Below are 19543 nucleotides of genomic sequence, written 5' to 3' on the forward strand. Positions count from 1 at the left end.
TGAAGGGTCTACCCCCGAAACGTCAGCCTCTCTGCTCCTATGATGCTGCTTGGCCTGCTGTGTTCATCCAGCCCTGCACCTTGTTGTCTCAGATTCTCCAGCATCTGCAGTTCCTACTATCTCTGATTCACTATTCTGGAGTCTTGTTTGCAGCTGAAAATCTGTCCATTTCCTTTATGATTGCTATAGAAATAGGGGAAATCATTATCATGTGTATTGCTCCTCTTCCATGCAGCACAGCCAATCATGGTGCAAAAGATTTGGCTGTTGCCAATTCCTCTTGGATGCCAGTAATTCCAATTGTATCCAAAGCAGTACATTCATTTCACAGGGGAATGGCCACAAGAGAGACTCCTGTACTGCTGGCCTAGACTTCTTACTCTGCCTGGCTGTCATCCATTCCCTCCCTGCTTGTGGAGTCTTTGCCTGCCAAGTTACCACCTCTTGTACAGCTATACACAATACTTAGCCTTGTGGATGCTCAACAGTGCTCCAAGTCACCACCCCAGCTCCAAAATAAAAAAAGAAGGACAATTCCTGCACACGTTCTGGTCCTGATCACTGGAACTGTGCCCGACTTTCCACAAAACAGGAGCAGCACACCATAGTATTGAGCTCTCCTTCTATGACTTACTCCTTTTACTTAAACACTCAGCTTGCTCTTAAAAGAGGAACAGTAGCAATTACTCTAGGGCCCTTCTCTGGACCACTACACTATTGCCCTTACAAACTATAAACACAAAATAAAGACCACACAACTATAAAGCAACATAAAAAAAAGTACAATACTCACCAACCTTACTCACCTAATCAGCTGTTGCTTACTTTCACCCCATGTCACTTTTTCAATCCTAATTTCATTTCTTCAGTGAAGGTTCACTCTGCTCTGAATGAACTCAATCTGTGCGTCACTCCTCAGACCTTTATGGGAAAGCTCCACCGCTGCAGTTTACCCCCGTGTTTATTGGCTCTGCTTCAGCTGATTAGGGTGGGCTCCAACATAACTGAAGACTGACTTAGTTTTCATAAGCCAAATAGACAAGTAGCTTAAGTTTGAATACAGGCAAGCTCCAAGAAATATCTCAGCAGAAATTACTGAACATAAATCAGGAGTGAGAAAGATGACAACTCTTCCAATTTACGTGCACCAGGGACACGTGGAGCACCGGGGACATGGGGAGGCAAATGGCCTAGTGGTATTATTGCTAGACTATTAATCCAGAGACCCAGATAGTGTTCTGGGGACCCAAGTTCAAATCCCGCCATGGCAGATGGTGGAATTTGAATTCAATAAAAAAAATAATGATGACCTTGAATCCATTGTTGATTCTCAGAAAAATCCATCTGGTTCACTAATGTCCTTTAGGGAAGGAAACTGCCATCCTTACCTGGTCTGGCCTACATGTGAATCCAGACCCACAGCAACGTGGTTGACTCTCAACTGCCTTCTGGGCAATTAGAGATGGGCAATAAATGCTGCCCGGCCAGTGATGCCCTTATCCTGTGAATGACTAGAAAACCCATCACCTGTTACCAACCAACTCAAGATACATTATGATTAGATTTCCTTTCCACAGATGACAACATACAAATTCACAAAGCCAACAGGAAATCCCAAAAACTTTCTTCAGTAATCAGCACAGCTAAAATATTGTTAATACCAAATTTGGATGGCCTAGTAAACACTAGTAACCCGGCACTTTCAGAGGAGAGAATTGGGTTTCAACACCTAAATGCTTGGTTTTTTTCTTCATCATAATTTCTATTACTTACATAAAAAGATCATGAATTGAAATCAAGTTAAAATGTTATAACCTGGCAGAAACCTATTATCTGCCAAGGTGCAGTATTATAATAATTTCCATGTCAATTTTGCAGCAAGAATTGTCCTTTGATGTCAGGTTACATACATAGATGGAAAACTACTCACATTTTCAACAACGTATGAAATTTCACTCTTGGGCAAAATCAGTTCTTCTATTCCCCTTACAGTCACTAGAAAGTTGGCACCTGGTCGATGAAACAAGCTGCCACGAGCAAGTCCAGGCCATAAAAGATCCTTGAAAAGCAAATTGTATAATTTTCAGGCAACTGGTACAACTTGTTCCTGCTTTTCATAAGCCAAACAAACACAATGTCAAAGTCAGCTTTAATTTTGATCAAGGCTAGGTTCCAAACTAGCTATATCACAAGGCCATGAAGGATACCAACCATAACAAAAAACTAATAATACAACAAGCAGAAGAGCAGTACAGGGATAAACACTGTAACCTTAGCTCAATGATTGTGGTTAATAAGACAACTAAAAAGCCACCTCACCCACAAAATAACAAAAAAAAGAGTTCACTGTTCATATGCAGGAGACAAGAGTCAAAACGACTGCGAGTTTGTTTAACACAAAATGGTCAAGCGTGCAAGTCTCCAAAAGGACTTGGGTTGAAAGTAATGTTTTAAACTTCAATAAAGGCATTTTAAAAAGGTGAGAACAACATTGGCTAAAGTGAAGTGGAAATTATTTTGAAAGTGATCCTAGCAGATATACAGTAGCAATCATTCGAGGAATTTTTTGTAGCTCTCAAATGTATGCTATTGAAAAAGAAAAAAGAAAAATGTTATGCGAAAGATACACATTGTGCCCAAGTAAGGAAGTATGGCATCAAATTGAAAAAGACAAAGTTGAAAGAAAGGAGCACAATACTGCAACAACATAGGGTTAGCTAAAGGAGAGGTTTCTAAACTCTTCCTAAAGGAAGGCTTAAAAAAAAAAGGACAAATTAGAAAAAAAAAGAATGAACTAGCAAGAAGATAAAGACATTATCAGCTTCTGGAATTGTACAAAAAAGGAATAAGTAGCTAAAGCAAGTGTTGGTCCCTTACAGCATTAGATGGTAATTGTAATTGATAATGGAAAATAAAAACATTGGAATAGACTTTGAACAAGTGTTTTGTATCTGTTTTACTAGTACCAAGGGAATATAGGCATTCCTCAATAAAAACAGGTAAAATAAAGATGGGCAAAGGGAAGGGGGAAAACCTTAAAACAAACCACTACTACCAGAGGGAAAAAAAGGTGCTTGGAAAATTAATGGGACGAAAGGTAAACAAATCTGCTGAGTCTAATGGTCTGCATTCTCTGGTCTTAAAAGTAGCTGCAGAAACAGTGGACATTGGCTGTAATCTTCCAAAATTCCCTAGATTCAGGAAAGTTCCAGCAGGTTGGCAAACTGCAAATCTAACTCCTCTATTCAAGAAATTATGCAGATAGAAAGCAGGAAACTTACTATAGGCCAAGTAGCCAAACATCTGTCATTGGGAAGATGTTGAATTTCATTGTTAGAAAAGTAATAGCAATACAGTTAGAAAATCAGAATACAATCAAGCAGAGTCAATTGGCTTTATGAAAATTAAGTAGCAATTGACAAATTGAGTTCTTTGGGGATGTATCAAGCATTGGTAGATACAGTGTAAAGTTTCATTGTTCAAAAGGCATTCAAATAAATGTAACTTCACAAGAGCTCATGGTGTTGGGAGTTTTTGCTTTAGAATGGACAGAGTATTTATTAATGGAAACAGTCAGGATAAATAGGTAATTTTCAGGTTGGCAAACTGTACCTACGGCAATTATTGCAAGGAGGATGCATATAAAAGTAGGAAGTCATGCAGTTCAATACTGAGGCCAAACCTAGTGTACTGTATGGTGCACATTTTCGGTTTCCTTACTTGAGGAATATAATTGCACGGGCAGTGAACTTTCACAGAGCTCATTCTTGGAATGAGAGGATTGTTTTGCAAACAAAGTTTGAGCAAGTTGGACATGCAATTATTGGTGTTCATGGGAATGGTGAAGAAATCGTGTTTAAATGTAAATTCTGAAGGGACTTATCAGGGTAGATCCTGGAGAATGATTCTCTCATAAGGGAACTAAAACTAGGAGACAGTGTCAGAATGAGTCTCCCATTTAAAAGATCTCCCTCAGAGTGTTGCGAATTTTGGAGCTCTTCCACACAGATTAGAATACATTGTCCTCCTTCTGATTTTTTTTCCCCCCATGTATTTTTTAACCACTGGCTACACAGAGTACGATGGTCAAAATTTGCTTTTGTAACTAAGCCCGTGTCTAGCTGTGAAACAGAGTGCTGGCTCCCATGCTGTTTCTAGTGTAAGTTCATGATCTGGACATGAATGTAGGAGGCATAGTTAGTAACTTTTCAGATGATGTGAAAATTGGTCATGTGGTAAATAGAGAGGAGGAAAGCCTAAACTGCAGGACGATGTAGATGGGCTGGTCAGATAGGCAGAATAATGGTAAATGAATTTAATTCTGAAAAGTGCAAGGTGATGCACTGTGGGAGGACTAATATGGCAGAGCACACATTAGATGTTAGGACCCTAGGAAGTATAGAAGGTCAGAGAAACCTTGGTGTGCATATCCACAGATCATTGAAAGCAAAGGGACAGGTGGATAAGGTCGTTAAGGCATATGGGATACTTGCCTTTATTAGGCAAGGAATTGAACGCAAGACCAGGAAGTTTATGATGGAGCTAAGAAGATAGTTTGGTCACAGTTGGAGTAGCGTGCACAGTTCTGGTGATCTCACTATAAGCTGGAGAGAAGATTCAACCGGATATTGTCTAGGGTGGAGTGTCACAGCTACGAAGACAGACTAGATAGGCTAGGGTTGCTTCCCTTAGAACAGAGAAGTGGGGTGGGGAGCCAACTGACATATACAAAATTTAGAAGTGCATAGCCTAAGAAGATAGGAAGATACTGTTCCCCTTAAAACAGGGACTAAAATCAAGGGGCATAGACTTAAAGTGCAAGAGGTTTGCAGAGATTTATGGAATTGTTTTACCCATTTGAAGTGTTGGGTATCTGGAACACAATGGGGTGTAGAGACTGGAGCCACCACAACATCTGACAAGCTTTTAGATGTTTGCTTGAAGGGCCACAGCATAGAAGGCAATGGGCCAAGTGCTGGAAAATCAGATTACAGTAGATAGTGTTCATGCTGACCAGCATCAACACTATGGGCCAAAACGCCTCCTTCCATGCTTAATACACTGACTCGCTTTCTTGGTTCTACTCACTGACTCCAACACGTCTCCAAGTCTGGAAATCAGGGTACAAACAAGCAAACCATGACAAGCAGTGTAAAAGATTGATAGTCAAAATTATGTCTTAACTTCAGCTCTATTAGTATCATGGAAGAATTTCAGTACAGCACTTAAGAGTCCAAGTCATAGGGTCTGTTACCGTGTACAGCTCTTTGGTCCAACTCGTCCATGCCAACCAGATATCCTAAATTAATCTTGTCCCATTTGCCAGCATTTGGCCCATTTCCCTCTAAACCCCTTCCTATTCACAGACCCATCCAGATGCTTTTCAAATTTGTAATTGTACCAGCCTCCACTTCTTTTGGCAGCTCATTCTATACATGCACCACCATTTGCGTGAAAAAGTTGCCACATAGGTCCCTTTTAAATCTTGCTCCTCTCACCTTAAATTTATGCCCTCTAGTTTTGGACTCCCCCCACCCCAGGGAAAAGACTGGCTATTCATCCTTTCCATGCACCTCATGATTTTATAAACTAAGGTCAGAAGCCTCAGCCTCTGACACTCCAGGGAAAATATTCCCAGCCTCTTCAGCCTCTCCCTATAGCTCAAACCTTCCAACCCTGGCAACATCCTTGTAGAACTTTTCCAAACCCTTTCAAGTTTCACAACATCATTCCTATAGCAGGAAGACCAGAATTGAACAGAATTGAAAAGTGGCCGAACCAGTGTCCTGTACAGCCGCAACATGACCTAACACCTATACTCAACGCACTGACCAATAAAGACAAAAATACCAAATGCCTTTGTCAAAATTCCGATTACGTGCGACTCCACTTTCAAGGAACTGTAAACCTGCACTCCAAGGTCTCTTTGTTCAGCAACACTCTACAGGACCTTGCCATTAAGCATACAAATCGCTGCCCTGATTCGCCTCTCCAAAATGCAGCACCTCATATTTATCTAAATTAACCTCCATCTGCCACTCCTCAGCCCATTGGCCCATCTAGTCAAGGTCCCATTGTACTCTAAGTTAACCTTCTTCGCTGTCCACTACACCTCCAATTTTGGTGTCATCTGCAAACATATTAACCATACCTCCTGTGTTCACATTCAAATCATTTATATAAATGACAAAAAGCAGTGGACCCAGCACTGATCCTTGTGGCACACCACTGGTCACAGGCCTCCAGTCTGAAAAGCAACCGTCCACCACCTGTCTCCTTCCTTCAAGCCAGTACTGGATCCAAATGGCTAGCTCTCCCTGTATTCCACATGGTCTAACCTTGTTAACCGGTCTACCATGCGGAACCTTGAATGCCTTACTGAAGTCCATATAGATCACAACCACCGCTCTGCTTTCATCAATCCTCTTACTTATTTCTTCAAAAAACTCAAGTTAGTGAGACACGATTTCCCACACAAAGTCATTTGACTGTCCTTGCCTTTCCAAATACATGTAAATCCTGCCCCTCAGGATCCCTTCCAACACCTTGCCCACCAATGTCGTCAGGCTTACTGGTCTTTGATTCCCCGGCTTTTCCTTACCACCTTTCTTACATAGTGGCACCAACTTCCAGTTTCCAGCACCTCACTTGTAGTGATTGATGACACTAATATCTCAGTAAGGAGCCCAGCAATCACTTCCCTAGGTTCCCATGGAGATCTAGGGTACATCTGATCAGGTCCCAGGGATTTATCCACCTTTGTGTTTTAATATGTCCAGAACCACAACCTCTGTAATATGGACATTTTTCAAGATGTTGCTATTTATTTCCAAGTTCCCTAGCTTCCATATCGTTTTCCATTCTAAACACTGATGCAAAATACTCATTTAGTATCTCCCCCATCTCCTGCGGTTCCACACACAGGCAGCCTTGCTGATCTTTAAGGTGCTCTATGCTCTCCCTAGTTACTCTTTTGTGCTAAATGTATTTGTAGAATCCCTTTGGAAGTATAACTAGAATACATAATTGAATGCAAAGTCACGTAAAAGAGGAAAACAGGAAAGGAAAAATTGGGATTGCAAGTTTTAAATTAAAAAGCAAGAAGAAAATAATTTAAAAATCTTTAAATCAGTAAGTAAGTAAGTGCCAAAGAACCAAAACTGCATTTTTGCTTAATGTAATGTTCAGTGCTAGATAGAACATTTGACAATATTAAGAACCAATCAGACATTTAAAAAGTTAAATATCTTTAAAAGATTTTTTCAGCACGTTTATTGTTTATCCAAGTACTGCTATGTCATAGCCTTCCATGTTCTTCAATGCAAGAGAAGAACAAGACAACAAGTTCCTGAGTTCTGCATTTAGCTGTCTGTGCAGTTCTTGGAAATTATGGCTGACTTACTCCTAAATAATGGGGAATGCTGATCGTTTCACCGGTATTGCTAACCCAAATTTTGGGCCAATTGATTTAATTTACATAGGTGAAAATGCAAAGCATATTTCACAGCATGTAACTCAAAGCTCTTATACATGAGGCTCAGATTCAAAGGGCATGCAAATATTAAGCTCGTATCCCAGAAGATAATTAATGAGTTTTCCTGTTATAGAATCATGACAAAATTCAGTCTGCTGTGTACAGGAAAAAAAAAGTGTCAGTTACCTCATCAACTGAAAAGCCCATAGACAAAGACACAACATCTGGAATGCGGCCCCCAGGCAAAGGTCCGGCGTCTTGGAAACGAACAGACTGTGAGGCCCTCAATACACTGAACCGATCACCAAGGATACCTTTAAAAAGGGATTAGATGGTTAGATTTGAGATCCTTCCATCAATGGCTTTCTAGATACAGTTGATAAGTGCATCAGATACAGTTGACTTATCTATGGAGATGGTAACAATGTAGTAATGTCATTTGACTAGAAATACAGATGGAGGCTAATACTTTAGGAACATGGGCTTAAATCCCATCACGGCAGCTGCTGGAATCTGAATTCAGTTAGTAAATCTGGAAAGCTGTTTTCAGCGATAGTGGCCATGCCAATTATCATTAGTTGTTGCAAAAACACATCTGGTTCACTATCCTTTAAAAAGGAGGAAAATCTGTCGGTCATCCTTATCCGAGGAGGCCCACATCTGACTCCAGATCCACAACGTGGCTGTCTCCTAATTGCCTTCTAAATGACCTAGCAAGCCGCTTCGTACAACGGCAATTTGGGACGTACAACAAGTGCTGGCCACGTCAGTGACATTGACAAGAAAGCAAAGGTTCAAATTTTACGCAGAATCACATTAATGTTCTACAATGTTAAGTCTAACTTGTTGACCAAAGCACAAGGGATGCCATGTAGGGAAACTCTAAAGCCATAACTTAAGACACTTGACCACTTGGAACAGTCATGAAATATATAGATATATAGGTGAAACAAAGATCACAAAATGGGCAAATATTTAGCTCATCACGAATCATAAACAACTTCTGGTATAAATGCTATTCTTTTTTCCGTTTGAAATGAAGAGACTGAGACAGAAACAAAAAAAAAATTGAGAATGCCTTGAAAGTTCTCAAATCGGTTTTTGAAATTCAAAAGTTGTAGAAACAGTCTAACAAGTGTAAAATAAATGCATTTTGTAAAGATAATATGGCTACAAGGCGGGCCGTACTAAAATATAAAAACCAAAGGAATTGTGGATGCTGTAAATCAGGAACAAAAACAGAAGTTGCTGGAAAAGCTCAGCAGGTCTGGCAGCTTCTGCGAAGAAGAAAAAGAAAAGTTAACATTTTGGGTCCGGTGACCCTTCCTCAGAACTATGGTAGCTGGGAAAACATCAGTTTATATGCAGAAAACAGGGAGAGGGGTGGGGTAGGGTAGGGAGTAAACGATAGGATAGAGCCTGAAGATAACGAACAGTTGGACCGACAAAAGGAGTTGATAACGATCCGGGTGAGAGGGTGAATAGTTGTTAATGGGGACTGTTAGTGACTTACAATTGGTAGTGTGTAATGACAGGCTGTGTGATAATAAGGCCTGGTGCGTGGAGTAAGGGGCTAGTTCATGGGAGAGTTTAGGCCCTAAAATTATTGAACTCAATATGGAGTCCAGAGGGCTGCAGAGTCCCCAAGCAGAAAATGACGTGTTGCTCTTCCAGCTTGCATTGAGCTTCACTGGAACATTGCAGCAAGCCAGAGACAGATGTTGGCCAGGGAACAGGTTGGTGTGTTAAAGTGGCAGGCAACAGGTAGCTCAGGGTCATTTTTGCAAGCAGAACGTAGATGTTCTGTGAAGCAGTCACCCAGTCACCACGTCGTGAGCCGTGAATGCAGTAGACTAGATTCTGGGAAGTGCAGAAGTGTTGCTTCACCTGGAAGATATGTTTGGGCCCTTGGATACTGGGAAGGGAGGAGGTAAATGGGCAGGTGCAGGGAAGGTGCCATAGGGCTTGGTTGGGGGAGGGGGGGGGGGGGGAAGAGGAGGGGGGGGTGGGGCAAGAGAGGACTGGGGTGTGAGGGAACAGTCCCTGCAGAAGGCAGACAAGGGAGGGACAGGAATACATGCCTGGTGGTGGTAGAAATGGCATCCAATGATCTTCTAGATGTGGATGCTAATGGAATTCATAGGTAAGGACAACTGGAACCCTATCACTGATGTGGGCGGGAAGAGAAGGGGTGAGGGCGGAGGTGCGGGAGATGGATCGGACTCGGTTGACGGCCCTGTCGGCAACAGTGCTGGGAATCCTTGGTTGAGGAAGAAGGGGGACATTTCAGAGGCTCCCGTGTCAAAGTTGACCTCATCTGAACATATAAGGTGACTGAGGAACTGAGAGAATGGGGATGGAGTCTTTACAGGAAGCAGGGTGCGAGGATGTATAGTCCAGGTAGCTGTGGGAGTCAGTGGGTTTACAGTGGATACTAGAGGCCAATCTATCCCCAGAAATGGAAACAGAAGAAATGTCATGGAAGGGAAGGGGAGGAGTCAGAGGTAGACCAGGTGAAAGCGAGGGCAGGGTGGAAACTGGAAGTGAAATTGGTGAATTTCTCCAATTCCAGACGAGACAGAGGGAAGCAGCACCGATGATATCATTGATATAAATCGGAAAAAGAGTTGTGGGTGGGGGCCATAAGAGGCCTGGAACAAGGAACGTTCCACGTAGCCCAGACAGGCATAACTGGGGCCCATATGGGTACCCACGGCCATCCCTCTTACCTGAAGAAAATGAAGGAGTTAAAAAGAAGTTGTTGAGGGTGAGGATGAGCTTGGCCAAATAGGGGAGAATGGTGGTGGGTGGGGATGGTTCAGGTCTGCTCCAGGAAGAAGCAGACAGCCCTAAGACCCTCCTTGTGGGAAATGGACATATAAAGAGTTTGCACATCCATGGTGAAGAGGAGGCAGCTGGAACCTGCAAACTGGAAGTTTTGAAATCGGTGTAAGGCGTCAGAGGAATCATGGGTACTCTTGGGCAGGGACTGGACCAGGGGAAAGTAGGCTGAGTCAAGGTAGGAAGACATGAGTTCTGTGGGGCAGGAGCAGGCTGAAACAATGGGTCCACACGGACTGTTTGTGGATGTTTGGAAGGAGGTAGAAGCAGGCTGTGCGGGGCTGGGAGATTATCAGCTTGGGAGCCAGTTTGGGGTGGAGGGGATTGTGTGTGTGTGACCTGATGAAATGAGATCAATTATCGTAGTGGATACAATGGCATGATAGGTCATGGTGGGGTCATGGTCTAGGGGAAGATAAATGTTAACTCTGCCACTTTAATACACCACCCTGTTCCCTGGCCAACCTCTGTCTCAGGCTTGCTGCAGTGTTCCAGCGAAGGTTAGCGCAAGCTGGAAGAACAGCACCTCATTTTCCACTTGAGGACCCTGCAGCCTCCGAACTCAATATAGAGTTCAATGATTTAGGGCCTAAACTCTCCCATGTCCTAGCCCCTTAACCCACACACCTGGCCTTGTTATCACATAACCTCCTATTACATACCACCTATTGTTAGTCACTAACAGTCCCCATTAACAACTATTCACCCTCCCAGCCGAATCGTTATCAACTCCTTTGTCTGTCCAACTGTTCTCTCTCTTTGGGCCCTCCCTATTTTCTGCACCTAAAGACATTTTCCCAGCTACTATCAGTTCCGAGGAAAGGTCACCGGACGTGAAACATTGATGATTTTTTTCTTCACAGATGCTGCCAGACCTGCTGAGCTTTTCAGCAACTTCTGCTTTGGTACTAAACTATGGTGGGATTACGCAACATAACTCCAACAGCCAGAAAAGTAGGCCAAATGGACTTGTCATAAGTTTCCTTTAATTCATGCAATTAGCACATCTACGCGTCTCCCACCTAGACCATTATTGAACAAATTCCAGTATTGATCAGAAGGTTCCAGTTCCAATTCTTAGTTCAAAAGGAGTTTCGATCTCAATCTGATTAGAAACGAAAGCATGATATCACTCTCGAGCTAGTGAGGACAAAAAGCAAGCCAGATCTTGTTTGTTGTTTTTGAGCTGATGTGTGTATGGATGGCAAGTCAAGTTCAAACCAGTCTTGGCTGTGACAACTTCATAGTTTTCATCTGCTGAAACTCATCTTTTAACCTTGGACATGTAGAAAAACACTTGGTAATGCACCAAAAGGCATATCAAATCACAAAAGATAGTAGGAACTGCAGATGCTGGAGAATCCAAGACAACAAGGTGCAGAGCTGGATGAACACAGCAGGCCAAGCAGCGTCATAGGAGCAGAAAGGCTGACGTTTCAGGCCTAGACCCTTCATCAGAAATGGGGGAGGGGAAGGGGGTTCTGAAATAAATAGGGAGAGAGGCTGAACACAGCAGGCCAAGCAGCAAGGCCCAAGCAGCAAACACCTACGCTCGGTTCGCAATAAACAACTGCACCTCCCAGTTGCGAACCATTTCAACTCCCCCTCCCATTCCTCAGATGGGATGTCCATCCTGGGCCTCCTGCAGTGCCACAACGCTGCCACCCAAAGGTTGCAGGAACAGCAACTCATATTCTGCTTGGGAACCCTGCAGCCCAATGGTATCAATGTGGACTTCACAAGCTTCAAAATCTCCTCTTCCCCCTACCGCATCCCAAAACCAGCTCAGCTCGTCCCTGCCTCCCTAACCTGTTCTTCCTCCCACCTATCCCCTCCTCCCACCTCAAGCTGCACTCCTACCTACTAACCTCATCCCGCCCCCTTGACCTGTCCGTCCTCCCTGGACTGACCTATCCCCTCCCTAACTCCCCACCTACACTCACCTTTACTGGCTCCATCCCCGCCTCTTCGACCTGTCTGTTTCCTCTCCACCTATCTTCTCCTCTATCCATCTTCTATCTGCCTCCCCCTCTCTCCCTATTTATTTCAGAACCCCCTTCCCCTCCCCCATTTCTGAAGAAGGGTCTAGGCCCGAAACGTCAGCCTTTCTGCTCCCATGATGCTGCTTGGCCTGCTGTGTTCATCCAGGTCTGCACCTTGTTGTATCAAATCAAAAAAGATGTCTTAACTTCGGTATGAATTGACAAGTGGTAAGTTGGGAGTTTTAAAGTAAACGTTATCTCAGTGATTACAGTACCAAAGTTTAACATTTAGGTCTTCCAAGTCTCAGTTAGTTACTCAGACACTTGCTTGGTTTTAAAAAAACCTAGTCAATTGAAAAAGTGATGCAAGTTTCAACTGACAGCATTAGGTACAGTAATAATATTTAGGTTTAGGTAGTCATGGAGAGAGACAAGGAAAAACTAGCACATTACAGTAAATGAGTAATTCTATCTCATTGTAGGCTTCCCGAGTCCAGGCTTGACATCCCCACGAGGGAAAAGGAATGGCGACTAAAGCTGAAGTTCCAAAGACAAATACATATAGAGGTTCAAAGAGTCTAGGCCCGAAACGTCAGCTTTCCTGCTCCTCTGATGCTGTTCATCCAGCTCTACACCGTGTTATCTCAGATTCGCCAGCATCTGCAGTTCCTACTATCTCAGGAAAAAAAGCAGACTTCTAACAAATAGGAAACTAAGTAGATGGGGTTAAAATTGAATCAGAGATAGTAGGAACTGTAGATGACTAGGCTGAATCCAAAAGCATACACAGGACTGAAAGAGGTGACAATTGTATGAGAATAGACAGGTAAAAAGGAAAAAAACTTCTGGAAACACTAAAAGTGAAGTCAAATGGAAGAGCAAGTTTAATTAGATACCAAAAACTAGATTGTTATATGTGTGAAAAATGGAACAAATGGCTCAAGTACCAGACAGAAACATAGTATCCTGTCTGTAGCGAAGACAGGATACCATCAAACGACAAAGTGAAGGAGGCAGAAGAGAAATTTGTTAAGGTAAAAATAGGAAAGATTCACTGTACTCAAAAATAAAAAAAGTCATCCAGTACAGATAGGATAGATCCGAGATTGATGAGGGAAGCAATTATGAAAGTTGCAAAAACAATCTTTAAATCCTCCTTGGGTATGGAAGAGCAGCCTGGAATAGGAGAATTGCAAATATTACAAGCATGTTTTCAAAAGGGCAGAAACAGACCAGACATTTATAACTTAGTCAGCCTAATGATCAAGAAATATAAATTGCAAAGAAAAAATGAAAAGGCACTTGTAAAAGTTCAGGGTGATAAAAAGTGCCAAAATTTGCCAAATACAGATTATTTTAACAAACACAGTCAGTTCGTGTAGCTGAGGGGGTAATGAGGGTTGTGTGGCTGATGTTGCACACGAGAACCTTCAAAAAGGCATTTGCTAAGAATCACTTTAAATAGACATCATTAAAATCATACAGGGAGTTGTATGATCTGGAATGAATTGCTTGAAAGGGTGATGGAAGCAGATTTTAAAATCATTCCCTTAAAGGTACAATGCAAATTTCTTGAAAAAGGAGTTTGTGTGGGGAGAAAAAAAAAAAAAAGAGAGAAATTGATTAGGTAGTGGAGTCAGTACAGGTCAAGTGGTGTTCAAATGGCCTCCTCCTATCTTGCTTTCATTCCATAATTTCATAGAATTTGACAATTGTGCTTATGTATGCACAATTAATTACTTATCTCTCATTTGTGTTGCAGAGCAAGTTATTTTTACAATTACTTCAAGAATTCTTCTGAAATAATCAGCCCTTTTTTCAAATAATTTTGCAAAGATAGTTGAAGGATTGTGTCAATATTAAAGCAGACATTCCCCTTTAACTTATGCTCCCAGTAACATGGTTCCATTTCCCATCAACTGAATTCTTTCTTTCTCAACAGGGGCAACAACCAGCCCTACTACCAGTATTAGTGTGGAGTCATCCAACAGATATAAATTAATTGTACTTCACAAACAAAATGCTTTGCTAATTATTTTCAGCACAGACAGACACTTCAGGCCAAGAGGCAGGGTTACAGTTCAAATGACAGTAATTGTGGAAGGGTTTACACATCTAACGGTTTCATCTTTGTGATGGAAAGAGGATGGAAACAGAAAATATAAGCAGGTGGTGTAGTGGTAATGTGACTGGACTCAATCCAGAACTGCCAGTAATGATCTGAGCATATGGGTTTGAATCCTGCCACATAAAATGGTCAGAGATAACAAGGTGCAGAGCTGGATGAACACAGCAGGCCAAGCAGTATCAGAGGAGCAGGAAAGCTGACGTTTCAGGCCTAGACTCAGGCCTTCAGGTCAAAAGACCCTTTTTCTGAAGAAGGGTCTAGGCCCGAAACGTCAGCTTTCCTGGTCCTCTGATGCTGCTTGGCCTGCTATGTTCATCCAGCTCTGCACCTTGTTATCTCAGATTCTCCTGCACCTGCAGTTCCTACTATCTCTGAAACATAAAATGGTCAAATTTGAAAAAAGACTCCAGGTGGAGTGACGTCCCTATCTCTGAGGCAAGAGGTCCAGAGTCACATGGCACCCCTACTTCAGAGGTGTGCCATAGCATATCTGAAGAAGTTGATTAAAACAAAATCTAAAGAATGATACATGGGGGAAGTGACACAGTAAATTTCATAAAATAGTATTTGCACTACTGGACAAAGCTTCATGCTACACCACTAGCATAATGTTGCCAGTGTGAAAGCATCACAAGTATGAGAGCCATTATCCTAGAGGTGGCACAGTTGGTAGCTTTCCTCAGCTCTGAATCAGAAGGTTCTTCAATCCTATTCTTGGGCTCAAATAGAAAACTGAAGATGATCCTCCACTGCAGTACTGAGGGAGTGCTGCACAGTTGCAGGTTAAGGTGAGAAATAGCCTTGGCTTAATGTCTGTCAATTAAAATGCCCCATGGCATGATTTAAGAACGGAGGCATTATCCCCCAATGTCGTGGCCAATATTTCTCTTGATCAGCACCATAGATTATCTAGCAAATATCACTTGCAGTTTGTAGACTGAAAAAGCCAGAATAACTACAGATGCTGAAATCTAAAACAAAAACAAACTGCTGGAAAACCTCAGGTCTGGCAACATCTGTGGAGAGAAATCACAGTTAACGTTTAAGGTCCAGTGACCCTTCTTCAAAACAGTTCCTGTGACTTTAGGCTGTCCCTAGGACATGAAAGACACTACTGAAGGGAAAACGCTTTCTTCTAGATAGCCAGAAAGCTTTGAAAATCTAGAATTTGCAATTTTGAAGGTGAATCTTTTAGATTTAAATACTCACAGATCCTTCATTCTAAAATAGAAAATAGAAGAATAAACTGTCAGTGCAAGAATCAATACAGGCATTCTGTAGTCTCTCAACTTACTTTGTTCCACTTCCTTGACAGACTATGCCTTAAAATGGAAGTAATGTGGTCTTGAGACATTTGTGGGTTAACTTAATACATGGTGCAAAAAGCATGCTGGTATTTGTAAACAACAAAATGAGATCCAGTCTGACTGCCCATATAGAGGCAGAAATATCGCATCATTCAAAAGGAAACAACAGCTCTCCTACTATTCTGTCTAATATTCAATATCCATTCACCAAAGGTTTACCTGCTCTTGGCTCAAGAGATTATTCTGGGGGCTCTTGTGGTGCAATAGTAATAGTGTGCCTATTAAGCCAGTTTGCCTGGCTTCAAGTCCCATCTACTCCAGGGATGGATATTAATATCCTCCCTGTAAACAGGTTGCTTACAAAATTATCCACAAGAAACTACTTTATATAATAAGCTATTGGCAATACCAACTTCACTTTTACAAGTCAAATACACCTTTGTAAATATAAGTACCTACTTTCAAACATGACTATTAATGAATAATTTGACTAGTTGAAGAGATCAAGTAGTGGTGCTATTTAATATATCACCAAAATTGTTAAAATGAACAACAGGTTTACATCTATTCCAATAAACCATATGGCAGAATAAATTAGAAATGTGTGTGTCGCAAAACATATTCTACCCCACAAAACTTAAGTATTTAAATATTCTCCATTGAAGCTTCTTTGAGTTTGCACCAACTACATGAGAACGTACCACAAACAATGAGTCCATAGGAAGTAGTCTCAACTGCCTGTAACTAGATTTCAAAGTAGGGACAGGTCATGAAGCTGCCTTTGTATTCTTCTACCAAGAACCAGGTTTATTTTCTTGAATGCAAAGCTATAGAATCTTAAAATATTTGTTCTATACCAAAATATTTAAGTACTAGTAGACTGTAATACAAATGCTAAAATCTACAGCTCATCTTAATCAGAAAAATAAAACTTAAATGCATAAAATATTCATTTACTTGCAGATTTTACTATAAATTTTAGACAAGCCACAAATACTCAAATCATTTATCTATTTTATCCAAACTATTCAAGATTTTTTAAAATAGCATTTGCATTATCTTGCTACTCATTACAGCAGTTCTGCAGGGTATTCAGCAAATCAAATCTGATTTAATACTTTGAATTATTAAATCTGAAAAGGAGTCACCTTGAGTATGTGCTAACAAAATGGATGATAACCATAATACTCAACATCTCCAAGCAAGAAAGCACAAGTTTAAACCAGTGACAAATTATGAAGAAAATTTAAATAAATTACAGTAGCATTATGAAGCATCACATTTCCATGACATCCCAAGATAATTACTTACTTTTGAAATGAAGTCAAAGTCATTAGGTAGGCAAACACAGCCACCAAATTGGGATATGACAATTTTGGTAAAGTGACATTCATCACCCATTACTTAGGAAAATTGTGGCAGTATGCTGCTGTGAATTTTTGCAATCATTGTGCGGATGATGTTTCTACAATGGTACTAGCCCATGAGTTAAAAAGATTTCGATTCAGTTATGAATTTAGTTACAACACATCCAAATTAGAATGGTATATAACTTGGAGGTGATGCTATAATCTTGCAACTCAGCCTTATTAGAAGTCACAACACAGAGGGGCTGTCAAAGTAAGCTAATTTGCTGCACTACATCTATACTAACATAGGCACCTTATGCAAAGGGTAGCTTGCAGCTCCAATGGCAAGTAAAGCAGCACCGCTCTTATTAAAATGGTGTTGAACTGCTTGAAATGTTGTTGCTACTACATCCAAATTGTTGATGTGTGTTTCATTATTCTACTAACACTTGCTAGTAAAATAGGCCAGTGGCTCCAAAAGAATCAAGAGGCAGATCACATGATACAAAGCCTCTGTGGTCTCATAGCCAAGCTGTCATCACAGTTACTTCATTAAAAAATTTTGGTCAATGGTAACTTCTGGCAGGCTTATGGAGAATGTGGTAATAATGGTGTCATTGTAAGTAAGGTAGAATGTTTTTCCACTTTCTTTTATTGAAAAGGCATCACTTGACAAGTGTTATCTGCCTCCTGTCAATGCATGTGCAGAGGTTGTTCAACTACCGTTACAGGCTGACATGTGAAGCTAATCTGATTTTCATCAGTCAAAGCAGAAATATTGTAGGGTACACAGCGGTCTTCAAATTAAACCATGGGATCTAGAACTTGTTCATGAACCTCTGTCTAACGTTTCTTCTAACATGGAACCACAATATCTCAGTATATTAAAAACTTAGTCTACCAGTTTAGTCAAGTTTTAAAAAAAAGTTACTATTTCAAAATAGTGTGCCTCTAAGAAAGCTCTGGCTTAACATATTGAGTGAGAAGGAACCGAAAAAAAAATCACATGACATCTTCATGTCCTTTTGAGTCAACGTATCTTCAATCGAATGTAAGAAACGTTAACTGAGTACATTCCCAAAAATAAATTAACCCTCAACAAACGATTGCAAATAGTGTACTAGAGCTTTATTTTTAATATAAAAGCCTTCCCTTGATTCATCGAATGCCATAATTAAAACCGGCGTTTAAAACCTCCTGTTTGAGGACAACTAATTTAAATCAAAGGATGATCAAATCAAAAGACGTCGCAACATACAATGAGGATTTCATCAGACAGATGGACCAACGTAAGTCTTACCAGTTATCAGGACTGCGCTGATGAGGAACAGCTGGGCGAGAACAGCATTACCACTCAAACCCCTAACTCCAGGCGCCATTTTGCCGCCGCACTGCTTTCTGGATGAAGTAGGCAAAAGGTAGGTGGTGGGGGGGAAGAGCCTGGCCTACACCTTCCCGGACACATGATTTAGGGCACGTGATCAACTTCGATTGACAGAAAATGGACTAATAGGAGGCTACGTAGGCCGTGCCCCGCGTTACCCGCTTCATCTGATTGACACCAGAAGTACCAATCAGCCGTGGGATCCTAAAGAGCGAGCCACCAGTCAGTAGGGCGCTCGTTCTTCTCCTCCCACCTACATCTCTAATCAAGTTGGTTGGGAAAGTGTTGATATCAAAGGTGGCGAGCAAGCGGTGTAATAATTTATTCACTATGGAATGTATAAATAAATAAATGTATATGCTCCAGCGCGGAATACACTAAAACAAGTAGTATAGAAGAGAATCCCCAAGCCGCCCACTCTGAGATATTTCACTAATTTCTTTCACTCATTCAAGAGCTTTTGGTGCTGACTGATACTCAGGCTCGCCTGGTTCAATCCAGCGAAACTCCCCGGACCGAGACGAACCTGAACCGAACGGCGGCCGAGCCTGAGTCGAGCCGAACGGTGGCCGAGCCCGAGCCCGAGCCCGAGCGGAGGAACCAACAGGGACAGCCCAGCCGACAAGCTGGCAGGCAACAGCAGCAGTCGCACAACTCGACTCTCGAGATTTTAACCTGCTCGTTTTCGCTGCGTGGCTTTTATTGCCTGTGCTTTTTGTGTCTTTTTTTTCCACGTAGGACACAACTTTAAAAAGTAAAAAAAGGGGAGAGACAGGATTGGAAAATCGATTTAGCAGGACCCCGTGGCGAAGCGAGGGCAAAGGTGGAATCTTCAGTGACCCGGACCCCAACCAGGACTGCATGAGAGAAAGTGGTGACATAAGGGAGGTAAAGGCACGAAACCCTCGGCGCATTTCAGAAGGGCAAGACTGGAGTAAATTATTTAATGTTTTAAATATCAAGAAACTACTGTATTAAAAATAACTGACAACAGGGAAGCTGGAACCTGTTTTCTTTCCTCTCACTACAGCGTCAGTCGGAAAAGAAGATTTGCTTTGAACCTCCCGTGTGTTTAGGT

General features: G+C 41.7%; 1 protein-coding gene across 1 annotated transcript in view; it reads right to left on the bottom strand.

The window, feature by feature from the left end:
- The window catches only part of atp6ap2 (ATPase H+ transporting accessory protein 2), a 44518-nt gene extending 25964 nt beyond the window's left edge, over nt 1-18554 (bottom strand). The window contains exons 1-3 of the mRNA XM_020527810.2: nt 18382-18554; nt 7661-7788; nt 1931-2059 (exon numbers count right to left, since the gene is read on the bottom strand). Coding sequence (XP_020383399.1) covers nt 1931-2059; nt 7661-7788; nt 18382-18460 — 336 coding nt within the window. The 5' untranslated portion in view covers nt 18461-18554. The remainder of the gene's footprint in view (nt 1-1930; nt 2060-7660; nt 7789-18381) is intronic.
- Nucleotides 18555-19543: the final 989 nt, after the last annotated feature.

This window comes from Rhincodon typus, chromosome 11, assembly GCF_021869965.1.
Source record: "Rhincodon typus isolate 14 chromosome 11, sRhiTyp1.1, whole genome shotgun sequence".
Classification (NCBI taxonomy): domain Eukaryota; kingdom Metazoa; phylum Chordata; class Chondrichthyes; order Orectolobiformes; family Rhincodontidae; genus Rhincodon; species Rhincodon typus.